The 12,883-nt window shown below is 42.9% G+C and overlaps 1 protein-coding gene across 8 annotated transcripts in view; it reads left to right on the forward strand.

The window, feature by feature from the left end:
• ZNF462 (zinc finger protein 462) overlaps positions 1-12,652 on the forward strand; it is a 140,154-nt gene extending 127,502 nt beyond the window's left edge. For 5 of the 8 annotated variants that reach the window (XM_057498906.1, XM_057498905.1, XM_057498907.1 and 2 more), the window contains exons 11-13: positions 4,261-4,393; positions 8,670-8,793; positions 9,903-12,652. In XM_057498906.1, coding sequence (XP_057354889.1) covers positions 4,261-4,393; positions 8,670-8,793; positions 9,903-10,107 — 462 coding nt within the window. In that variant the 3' untranslated portion in view covers positions 10,108-12,652. Of the gene's footprint in view, positions 1-4,260; positions 4,394-8,669; positions 8,794-9,094; positions 9,241-9,902 lie in introns of those variants that run through there. The other 3 variants (XR_008996577.1, XR_008996578.1, XR_008996579.1) reach the window with 3 other exon arrangements.
• Positions 12,653-12,883: the final 231 nt, after the last annotated feature.

The raw sequence follows: 12,883 nt of genomic DNA on the forward strand, positions 1-12,883 counted from the left end.
ACAGCTGGCTTCCCCGGGGACGGAGTCGTGGGCTTTCACGAATAACTTCCATGGGATGTCAGGATCTGCACAGTTCTCCAGTCTGAGTGACTGTGTATTTGAACGACCCACCCTTCAAAACCACGTGCAGCCCCTTTTGTCTTCAAAAGGCTGCAGGGGGCCAGGTTCTGAATCTCATAAACTCTTAGCCGTGCTCTTTCTCCCTCTGTTTTGGGCCTTTTGGGAAACAAGGTAACAAATTACTTCTCATCTCCAGAGAAAGGAAGCGAATTTCCCTCTATGTGCACTTTGCACCGCTGAGAAGTTGGTCAGATACCCACCAATCTCTAGGTCCAGAAAGTAATTTACTGGCATGATGATTTCAGAAACCAACTTAGAAATATATTAGAACTTTAATGAAGTCTACACCCTTTGACTTTGACCCTGTAATTTTATGTCTGGAAATTTAGCCTATAAAATTGAAACTGAACAGAAAAGAAAGGTTAATATACAATAAGGTTTATTACTACATATTTTATAGTAAAAAGCCAGAATAACTCAAGACTTGTATGGGAGGACCTGAGTAAATTACAATGCATCTACCTGATGATGTATTATATAGTGATGAAAAATGATAATTTATACAGAGAACATTTTTGCCTTGCCAAGCATTAACAAGCAGGATACACACTTGTATGTTTTAATATGATTACAGAAATTAAATAACCTGTGCACACAGAACAGGATATACAGAAACACAAGAACTTGTTGACAGAATGTATAGGTAGTTGGACCTTAAATGAGCTTTTTCTGTTTTCCAGTTTTTCTTTGTGAACATGTATAGGAAAGAAAAACGTATTAAGTTAAAATGAACACATCCGGTATCAGGAAGTAAAATCAGCACCTACTCTAATCTAGACACTGCACTTTCCGTGTGGGGGTCCAGCTATGAGTCAGATGCATAGTGTCTGTCCTTGTGGAGTTTACAATTCAGTAGAAGGAGGCAGGCTGTAAACAATTGAGTGGTTAAGTTATAAAAGAGGGTGCTACAAAGGCAGAGAGTAAGGATATTTAACCAAGGAGGAGTTTAGGGACGGTCTCCCAGGCGCAGTGACACTGAATTGAGGCTTTACAGCTGAGGGGGCATGGCATGAAGGAGGCGGGCTTGAGAGAATTCCAGACAGGAGGTGGCATGTGCAGAGAGAAGCCGAAAGGCAAGAACACGGCGTATCCCAAGAGTCCAAGTAAGGTCAGGTGATCTGGAGAAGGTAGGCCAGGACAGGGTGATAGCTGGCCATGTCAACTACAGTAAGAAATTTGGATTCTATCCTCAGGACAAGCAGAGACTGACATGAACAGATTTATATATTTTTAAAAAGTCTCATACCACACTGGAGAATAGATGCAAGAGGCGACAAGAATGGACACTGGGGAACCAGCAAAGAGGGAGGGAGGGGCTTACAACAATCCAGGTAAGAGATGCTCCAAAATGCAGCAATGTCTTCCTTTTGTATTATTGGATTGCTGACCCAGGGATTTAAACTATATAGTAAGAACTCAACACTATAGTTTTTTGTGTTTTTTTTTTTAATCCTAGTTACAAAGCAAAAGTTTTAGTTTTTACTTTTAAATCTTTTAGTTGTATAGCAACATTTTAGAAGTCTTCAGGACAAACAAGTCCTGGGGTAGCCCAGGATGAACTTTATACCATGAAAATGTCAGGTATTCTTTTAAAATTGTGCAGAGTCCAAAATGTTAATCGTTTTCTAGTGAAAGGATGGCGGTGATGGGGAAATGGGCAAATAGAGTCCTCAGAAAAACCAGAAGAAGGAAAATAAAAAAATAACATCCAGTTTTATGACAGACATCCTTCTGTCACCATGAGTTCCTTGAGAAGCAGGGGCTCCAATACCTAGAATGAGGCCTGGCGCAAGAGCAGGTTCTTGGGGAGCAAATGAATGAACGAGTGAATGAACACAAACCACTGGATCAAAGATGTTTGAGGATTTGTTTGACCTTCATGGGTTTCATTATTTTTGTTCCCTGCAACGTCCACCTCCACATACCCCATCTCTACACCTACAGTTGCTCTGGCTAAAGATGGGAAATGGGGGAAGGTGGTCAGAAAAGGCTGCTTTTCAAATAGTGGTCATTTAAAAATATGTTTCTTCACACAAATTTCAAAATCGGGCAAACTGGAATCATCCTCCTGTTCTTGAAACACTGGCTGGCAACTCGGAAAACTTTTATTCAGATATTTGTCCTAAATTCTGTTTGGTTAAAATGTGGACTTTGTGGCTAAGCATAATTTTATAAATACACATTTACCATGCTGGTTATAAATGTTTCCAAAAGCCAAAATTGGGAAATGCCACATTCCCAGAAAGGGGAAGGAAAGTACATTTGGGGGAACTATTGTGTTTCAGGTACTGTGCTAACCCCCCTCACTTGTCAGATGAGTACACTGGAGGTAGATGTTGAGCAACACCCACAGTCATGGTTAGTGGCAGACCCTGAACTTGAACTCCCATCTGGCTGATTTAAAAGCCCATGCCCCTTATGCCCTCCCTTTTTGCTTTTATGTCATAAAAACAAACAATCCATTGAGGTCTGAAGGGGTGAGGCATACTATAGATAAAGCCCTAGTTGGGAAGTGGGGCGACATGGAAAAGCCCTTTGGAGACAGTTACTGTGAACTTTTTGAGGGAGAGAAAGATTCCAAGTTCAACTTCCTCTTCCTCTTCACCTTAGTTCTAATTATATTTTTATTAAAGTATCATTGATACACAATAATTATTAATTTTTAAAACTTGTTTTGATGAGCAAAACAAGAACTTGCCTTTCCTGATGTTTAGCATGGACATTGGCGATGACCTTTTCCACCCTCATGTTGTTTTCAAAGTCAAGTGATTTCATGGATTGCACTATGATAGCTAGAGCCATCTATTGTTTCTTTTGTTTTAAATGAGCTTTTATCCTGAGTTCTCTTCCTCCTTTTAAATGCTGCCTGCGTCCTCCATGATGCTGTTGGGACAGTGTGAAGCCTTTCCACAGGGCTGTTTTTTGGCCCTGATACCCTGAGTCGCTCTCACATCTGTCACAGTTGATGCTGGTGTTCCCATCTGCCAGGCAGATGGAATTGGTGGTGCTCAGTAAATCTTTGTTCCTGTCTGGTCCCAGAGAATATTTGGGGATTGTCTTGTAAATTTCTCCTTTCTTCCCCTGTGCTCTCATTCCACGCTCTCTCCTGGGGCAGCTATGGGAATCGTCCTTGGAATCTAATTAACGATGGGTGTCCTAGCTCCTCAACTAAATTGTGAGCTTCAGGAGGCCGGAACTGGGTCTTGTTCAACTTTGTAGGCCCCTCCCCTGGTCCCCAGCGGGAGCACAGTGCCATCCACGGAGGAGTAGCCCATCGCTATTGACAGGCTTGAGGCATTTTGGCAGCTTGTGTCCTGCCTAACCTGCTATCCCTGATAATTGTATGCATCCAACTGAAGAGGTTCTGAAAAGAGATGAATGAAGAAGGTATACTGGGTGCCACCATTTGTATGAGAACCCCAAACAGAACATCACTATAGAGTTTTCTTAGTTTTTATTTCCCCTGGATGAAAGTTTGGATTCCCACATTATTCTAACCATATTTTATGTAAATGAAAATCAGCGTAGTTAACACTTATAAAGGATTTTTAGGGGCTAGTTACTTAGATTTTCTTCAGATAATCCCAACCTTGATAAAATAGACTTTGGTCAACTTCTAAACAGCAGTAAAATAACAATGCTGTCTTCCACTTAAACTGGAGTCAGGAATTGAATGGTCATCATCTGGCCTAAGCTGGGACAGCCCACAGGTTCATAGGATCATGGTGAAGAGGCCTGTGACCCACTGCTAGTTTTCAGGGGGACTTACAGAGCCTCTTTGCCTCCAGAAGTATTTGAAACATAGTTTACAAAAACCATACTGTTGAATTCAACTTAAAAAAATGTTTATTTCACACCTAGTCTCTACCCCAGCCTTCAGGGTTTGATTTCTTGACTAGCTCACATTTTTTACTAAGTCAAGTAAGGAAGGTCCAGTGTTAACAGTTTCATTAAAAATAGTGGGTTGTGGGAATGAAGGACCGAACCACCTCTGAAAGAATCAAAGGAAAGCAAAGGACCTCTCAGGCTCCTGGTTCCGGAAACACAGTGCTAGGAGACCTTGTTGGGGAGATCCTGCCCCCAGGGAGAGCTCCGCTCCGTCTGGTGCATCATCCCGTCACTCCTTTGCCCCTTTTTTAGGTGAGCCGTAACTTTGAGCTGGTTGGACGGGTTAACTTGGATCAGCTGGAACAGATGAAGGAGAAGATGGAGAGCTCCAGCAGCGATGACGAGGACAAGGAAGAAGAAATGAGCAGCAAAGCTGATGACAGAGGTTAGTCTCACCCCTGCCCTCCGAGTCCCAGATGGCAGCCAGCACGTCCATGGTGAGACAGAAGGGAGGCAGAAGGTTGTTGTAGGAGTAACAGAAGGAACGATCCTTCTTAGTTAAGGAGCAGAACAGACTGGCTTGAGATAATGTCAGGGGCCATGTCTTTGTAAACTATTAACAGCTATAGAAACTCGAAGGAAAACACATGTTCTCACTACAGCTGTATGTTTGCTAAAAACTATATGCAGTGATTTGTTTTTAATAAGGAAAACTGGTGTCTAAGGAATCTTCAGAATAAGGACAGGCAGACGTCAGGATGGATGACACTGAGGCTATGGAGGAATATAATTGAACTTCCAGTTGAATGCTGCTTATTTTAAGTGGCTGCTGCTGGGTAGACACTGCTGAGCTGGTGAGGCACAGCTCCAGAGGACTGGAGCCCTGAGCCCTCTCCCTAGGCACCTCTGCCTGGTACTTTTCTTAACCCCTTGCTGCAATGTTTTCTTTTTAAAGAGAGAGAAAGTGACCAACTTCTATGCTTCCATGAGTTTACAGAGAACACTGGGGATGGTTTCAAGGGAGTTTTGAGTTTTGTACTCTTTCCAACCTCCTCTGGGTCTGTAATTATTTTCAAATAATTTTCTATAAAGTTTTTCAAAAGTATATTTAGTTACAGACATTTACATGATCATGATCTAGAGTTGGTTTTCAGTATTGGTCAAGACAGAATATGGTAAATCACCCAGAAGGTGCATATAAGAATATGGTTGAGGTGTGTTACGTGAGTTATTGCGGATTTATGAAATGCCTGTGGGTAACATAGATGTGGGAAATAAACATTATAGGTATCCCAGTGATGAGAACAATGGTGTCGGTTGCTGTTATTGAGGATTATGACCAGTGTTGGCTTTATATTCAATTTTGTCTTTAACTCTTATAAAATGTAGAGGGTTCTGCCGTTGGCCTCCTGGATCTGACTGTCAGTTGAGCTGCTTACTAGCTGTGTGGCTTTGGATAAATTATTTTATCTCCTTGTGCATTTATCATCTCCCAGGGTTGTATAAAGCTTGAGTGATGATCCACAAGACATTGCCCAGTCCCTGGGACATGGTAATCACCTAGTAAATGATAACCCTGCACTATAGGTGGTACTATGGTCACTTCACAGTAGGGAAATTAAGGCCACAACATCCAGTGCTGGAGGTTAGATGTAGGTCTTCTGGCTCCAAAGGCACCTCTTTTATACCACAGACTGTTTCCCCTAACCCTTCAGGAAGTGGAATGTTCTTCACGGAAGGGACCTGGCCCTGAATTCTGTCCATTGGGTGGCCCTTAGGCGTCACTCCAAGGTGTACTTTTGCAGAGTCTGTTTTTCCTGCCTACAAAAGCCTGTTTGGTGGCCAGTTCCCTCCAGGATTCTGCCTGTTCTTTTTGCTGACCTACCCCTGCGTTTGCCCCCCACCCCCGAGTCCACCCCCACTGTGACACCATAGCAGGAGACCACAGGTTTGTGAAGTGGGGTTCCAGATGGGCTCCAGACCTCCAGCCAAGAAAGACTACAGCGGGGGCCACTGGCCGTGTGTGCCAGTTCTTCAGGACCCGCATTCCCACGGTCAGCCTGAAGAGTAAAGGGACAGATCGGATATCCTCACCCAGAGGCTGATGGCCCTTGTAAAGTTACAGCTTCTGTTAATAGGGGCCGTAGTAATCCATTTCTTACAAGGAAAATAGCTGTGATCTGAGAAGCGTGGTTTTTTAATTTTCAGGGTTTTTTTTTTCTTTTTCACATTTCACAAATATGTTCTTAGCGATGAGTTCTTGAACGTCTGTGCGCTGCTACTCGAGTTTTCTGGAAGCGGATGCCTTTGACAGAGGGTACAGAGGCTCCTCTTGCTTCATTATGCTCGGTGCCCTGCTGCTGCTCTTAGAAAATAAATTATCCCTCATTGGATGCTGTGACTTTTCAGTCTAGGGCTGAGCACACATGATTTCAGAGGTTATAAGCACTGCAGAGCCAAGAACCCCTTTTAGCCCGCCCCTCCCCTGTGACTCCTCCAAAATCAAAGCAGAGGAAATCAGAAGAAAAAAGATGGCAGTTGGGTGGGTGGTGCACCAGGCAAATTTCCTTGCTTGCCCACCTTGGCCACCCCATTCACGTGGACGCCGGGGCATGAGACCCGCTCGGTATGACGTGAAAGAACTCTGTGGTGTCTGGTCACTTCTCACTGGAACGTGTGGCCTCCACGTTCACGGGCCTAACCACGTGGGGGGAAAAGTCTTGGACTTAGAAGCATGTTTTCCTCTCTCAGAGGGTGGGGGGTTTACCTGAGTGACTGCTAGTAATGTTAACGGGAAGCCCGAGCCCAAACCTTCACATCGCTGTGGCCGATCCTTTAAAGAACAGCCTCCTTTGTCCCGTGTCCTTTGAGCCAGTTTCCCACCATTAGGTATGTTCTTGCCAACGTGAAGAAATGGTGCACAGTAGCCTTGGGGTTCCGCCAGCCGGTCTTCCAGGAGCAGGGAGCGGGAGGGGGCATTAGTGCGGCTCTCGGGGCTGATGGAGAGCTATTTGATGTGTGACAGGTAATGACTGGCCGCCGCCTTGGAGGATGAAACAGCATGAGCCATTGGAGAGAACAGATGACTGGTTTCATGTTTCCTAAGGGGAAGAGAGTAAACGTGCCAGGAGCATGCCCCCTGTTGGCAATGCAGGCTTTCCTCCAGCAAGCCTAATTCAGGGGCCGCACGACCTTGTGGCCGCCCCATTCCTGACATCCTTTCGTTCAACGCGAGACCCAGGAAGAGGGCTGTCGGTGACCATAGTTCAGGTCCTGCCTAGGAGGCTCAGAGGGAATTTGAACGAGAGGAAACCAGGCATGAAGAAATCAAACAACCCAAGCGGCAGCCTCCCCACCCCCTCTCATTATGCAGTTGGGAGGAGTCAGGAAGGCATTCTGTTGATTTCTTGCCCGAGATAATCCCTGCTAAGGAATTAATGCGCAGAGCAGATGGCGCCGACTCATTTCCAATGAAAAGAATCAAGGAAGATAGTCTGTGCAATTATTTTTAATGGCTTGTGTGGTGATCTTCTTAATTTGTGAGAAAATGTTTCATCTTTTGTTAAAACTGGCCCCATTCACATGGCTTTTTTGTGCTGAGGATTAAGGCAGCGCAGAGACACCTGTCCTGTTAACGTCATCCTGAGGATTTTATGAGGTGGAGTAATTGAACCAGGAGACATCATCGTCTGAGGTTTTATATGGACAGGCACAGAGTGATTAGAAATGTAGCGAGGATGAACATTTCCCTGCACGCTGCCCTCACTTTGCAGTGACTGCAGAAGTGGGTCTTGCTGTTTATTACCTGCACGAAGATTTGGCCCTCTGTGGTATAAGGAAAGACATACGGGCTTGGGACTCAGGACAACACAAAGGCTATATAAGCTCCTGCCTTCGAGTTTGCCAGGAGGAGTGGCCTGGAACCAGCTAGCCAGCCAATCCACATCTGTCAGGCCCCTAACGCGTGCCCAACGCTGTGGAGGAAACAAAACAGCCACAGTCACTATTTGATGTTTACAACAGACATGTCCAGAAATGTCTGTATATCTCCACATTCATGAACACCGCCAATGTGGAATAGAGGCCAGGCAGCCAGCCAGGATCCCTTGCTAGCTGAGGAGATGCCATCACATGCCGGCCGCCCTGTGGTCCAGGATTCATGTGCATACTAGGTTCTTTGCTTGGAGATCTCATTCAGTGCTTGTGGCCACCTGTGAGGTGTTGATTATGACATCCGTGACAGATGACCACACATCGTGCGCCCCCAGCCTCACTTGGCACCAGTCGAAACCCTGAAGTCTACTGTGTGTCACCTGATCCAGGACTTTTGGTGGCCTCTGTCTTTTTAGTGAGCCAAGATACATCTGTGTCCAGTAGAAAATGAATAGGTGCCAACTGATAGAGCATCACAGAAGGGAGAGATTCAATAGGAAAAAATGCTGAGAAGTCACTGGAACAGACAAAAGGGGTTCTTCAGGCAAGAAAGGCTGAGCTTATTTGCGCAAGAAAGCAGCAGCTGGGGAGGTGAGGAGACCTAGAGCCCAGAAACCAGGAACAGTGCTTGAGAGCTATTAAGAAATACTCTTAGGTGAAAAGCTAGTGGGGAGAAAGTACTGAATCTGGAAATTGCTTTCTTGAATGGCTTTTCAATGAAGATTCCTATTGACCTACCTCCGGCCTCCTCCCACTGCACACAGGTAACAACTTCTTTCTCTTCACAGACCTGATGAGATTTTCTGACCGTGGGGCCGCTATTAACACAGAGAAGCGATTTCCATGTGAATTCTGCGGACGGGCATTTTCACAGGGCTCTGAGTGGGAAAGGCATGTGCTGAGACACGGCATGTAAGTTGAGCCATCCCAAGAACACCTTTGCCCAAAAGTGAGAGGTGGCAGGGAGACCAGGTTCTTTTTTGGTTCCCCTGACAATATGGAGACCCCTCATTTCCGGGCATGGGAGGAGAGGCAGCTGTCAGGAAGTAGTTTCTCCCTTTCTGTTATTTTTTTTAAATGGTCACCCAGACAGAAGTTGAATGAGAAGTCATCTTTGGGAATGACAAATCCCACTCAAGCCTTCGTGTAGAAGTTTAGCGCTTTCTCTGGCCAATGTCCCTTCAGCTTTCATTAGCATGACATTCTCTGATAGAGCGTGGACCGGGGTCAAAAGATCTGGCTTCTGCTCCTGCCTCTGTGATGACTCATTCCCTGAGTGGCCTTGAACATTCCCACGCACCTCTTGGTGCCTTCAATGCTCTGCCTCGGGGACAGAGCCAGCTTCTGCCTGCCTCCCAGGTAGGTGGGAGCATACCTGTAAAAAAACACTTAATGAAATCCTTGAACAAAAGACAGTCCCCTAGACAAGGCGCTCTTAGTACATCAGACACAGAGAGAACCTAGGAGTTGGTCCTTTCAGCAGAAAAATGCCCTGAAACCTTTTAACTGTCTAAAACTCAGAGAATATAATATAACTAAGCTTTCCCAACATAGGGTCCATCTTCAGGTTTTTGCTTTTGGTTTGTTTCTGGACCTGTCCATTAAATCTTTAATACCTGAGTCGTTCTTTTAGTCTTAAGAAATAGAGCCAGTCACCAAGCTTCTGGGTTCTGCTGATGAGTTGAGCATAAGAATCATTCTTGCTGTTACCACATGTGACTTACGACCCAGTAGAGGAGGGAACTAGTACAGTTACGTGACTGCATGGTGTAATCAAAGTGTTGTGTAATAGCGGACTCTTTGGTAGGTTCAGATCTTTAATAAGACATCGGAAAATAACATGACCCAAGGTGTAGCAAGGATAAATTCCCCATAATTTAGTCCAACATCAGTGGCATTTGTTCAGAGGGAAAACCCCTAGGCATATTTTAGGATCAGGGAAATAAGGATGCTTGAGTGTTTTCTGTGTAGTGAGGAAAAAATATATACTCATCTGTATCTACCCACCAATTTTTTTCCAGGGCATTGAATGACACCAAGCAGGTGAGCAGAGAAGAAATCCACCTGAAAGACAATGTGGACAGTATTAAGATGCCCTCTATAGAAGAAAAGGAAGATGACGAGGCAGTCGGCATAGACTTTTCCCTAAAGAATGAAACGGTAGCCATCTGTGTAGTCGCTGCTGACAAATCTCTCCTGGAGAATGCAGAGGCCAAAAACGAATAAGTATTTGGTGAAACCCTAAATCAAACCTTACTTGAACCGTGATGAAAAAGTGGGAGGGCCAGCTTGGGCTGAGAAGGGGGGGGACAGAAAAGAGAAGACCGAACAAAGCTGCTTTTTAGGACTGAACAATCTATTTTCAAAGCACTGGTACCTGTGTGAGTGAGTATGTAAATTAAAGTTATTTAAATGGTTGGAATATGTGGCTCCTTTTCCATCACCCCATCTTTTCTTCCGGATCTTCATCATGGAAGTATCATTTGTTGCGGAACACGGAAGCACCTCCCGTGCACACAGTGTGCTTGGTGGGGGTCTCGGACAGTATATGGAAACAGAAGCTCCATGACAGTAGAAGACTTCTCTTAGGGGAACAACTTTTTGACGCACAACTTTTGGTGCGTTTTTCTAGTTTTAATACCTTCAGCTTTTTCAAGACCTAACTGCAGCCGCTTTGGGAAAAAAAACAAAAAACCAACAAAAAACAGAAAACAAAAAAACTGCTTTGCATAAAAACAGTCACCTGTTTCCTAGTACCTCAAACTTAACCAAGGGAATTCTCTGCATTTGTCAGTACTACCTGTGGTCTTTGTGGTTAAATGTAGAGAGAACTGCTGGGCAAGATGGTGAATGGAGAAAAAAAAGAGTTTTAAAGAAAGGAACACAAATTGTGCTTAAAATCCCCACGTGGGTTTTATTTCTTAAAATACTGTGATTTTTTTAATTATTTTAGTAAAAAACAAAACAAAAAAAAGAAACAGACTTTAATTATTAGATAACTGTTTGTGAATTGTCATCCTTTATTCCAGGTAAGCTGTTTATTAGTGTTCAACTATAATTTAGAATCTGGTAGATTCATGTGAGCTAATTTTAAGGTGACTGTGGAGTTTTTGTTTGCCACGTTTATTTTCTATCAGTTTGAGTGTTACAAACACAGCACAATTCAGTTTTTCATATAAATTGTTTTTTGGTGTGTGTGTGCGTGTTATTGTTTTAATTTGGGGGCAAGGGAGATTTAGTTTCTTGTGAATAGGAATGTTTTTATTTTAAACATGGAAATAACAAAGAAGTTAACTTTTTTTTAATTTAACTAAAGAACCAAACTTTTCGGCACAGCTATGCAGCTTGTGGGCCAGATGAGGATGTCCTCTTCACCCTTTTGTTGCTTGTCAAATTAACACATTATCTGTCTCACACAAATAATTTCTGTTAGGGTGGGCTGGCTTTTGTGTGTGATTTTAAAATCTGTGTTCTGTTTTTGTTTGCATTGTGTTTTGGGGGTTTTCTCATTTATTTCGCAGGCAGGGGGATGTGCTAGAATCCCATCCCTTTGGTGAGAGTGGACAAGAAATACTTATATTTTACAAGGAGCCTGGAGAACTTTTTTTTTTAAAATCTAGCTGCCAGCTGCTTGGTTTCCCCATATTAGTTTTTTCAGGAGGGAGCAGCTTAGACTAAATCTAAGTCTACATTTATAATGTTCTGATTGAACAAAGGGTTTTGCTCCAAAAAGTAGAAAAAACTTTCCTTGAAGCCTAGGTTTTAGCAGCCTGTGTGCACGCGTGCTTGGATGTGTGTGTGTGCTTGTGCGCATGTGCGTGTGTGTGAATTCTTTGGTTTTCATGTTTTGTTTTTTTTTTTACTTGGAAGGGTTGCGGGAGGGGGAGGGAAGTAAGGGAAGGGGGATTGCTGAGATGACAGTGTCCCACACAGCTTCAAATAAAATCCATGGAAAGATACTGCATTTGTGGAATAAGTGCTTACTTGAAAAGCATGTTCTTCTTTTATTTTCTTGCTGTTGAGAATTTTTATTTGTAGGGCATTTGTTTTAATTTAATTTCTTTTTTTTTAGGGATGGGGGCCATCATGTGGAAACCAGAAAATGGGGAAAGTGTGAACTATCTAAAGATTCGTTCTGTGTCCATATTTGTTTTTAATTGGCCTCATTTCAGATGTATTAAACAGTTCCATACCTGGATTGGGTGTGTGTAATGGTTACCAAAAAACAAACAAACAAAAAAAAATAGAAAAAAAAAAGAAAGAAAAAGGAAAAAAAAAAGAAAATAATTGTGACATGCTTTTATCACTACTTTATTTTTCAATAACATGTAAATATTGTAATCCATTGGATTTTGTTTTGCTAACCTGTTAATAAAAATATGGGACCATTATCCTTTTAACAAGGCTAGAATGTCATTTTTTTCTTTTTTCAAACATACCGCATATTTTGTGGCCGCACATTTTGGATGCATTATTATAATTCTGTTGACTGTAATTACATAGAATTTACAACTTTTTTTTTGTTTGTTTAATTTATACAGAGGACATTTTTTTTCAGAGCTTAAGAGAAGAAAATAAATAGCAAAATGATAACCTATTGACTCCAATAATCAGTGTTTCCCAATACTTGCTAGAAGATAGGGAGATCTGAGTTCTTGAAGCCAAGGGTTTAAAAAACAACAAAAAACACACAAGTAGGTTATTCAAGTTGTTTGCAACATACATTTTGTAATGAAATGTGAGAAATTAATAAAGAATTTTTTTCACATGTGTCTGTGCATCTGTTGTAGATCATTTACAAATAGGACTACAGATACAAAACATAGAAATTATCTCACCGCCTTTCAGTACATGTACAGTTACTTCAAGCCACTGAATGTACACAGGTGTGGAAAGCACAAAGGTAGTACTAAGGTGAGGTGTGAGCTGGCATTTTAAAATGTTAATAGGTATCAGATATTTATCACCAACTTGGGATTTTATAGAGGGAGTGTTGACCGTT

The sequence above is a fragment of the Manis pentadactyla genome, chromosome 3, assembly GCF_030020395.1.
Source record: "Manis pentadactyla isolate mManPen7 chromosome 3, mManPen7.hap1, whole genome shotgun sequence".
NCBI lineage: Eukaryota > Metazoa > Chordata > Mammalia > Pholidota > Manidae > Manis > Manis pentadactyla.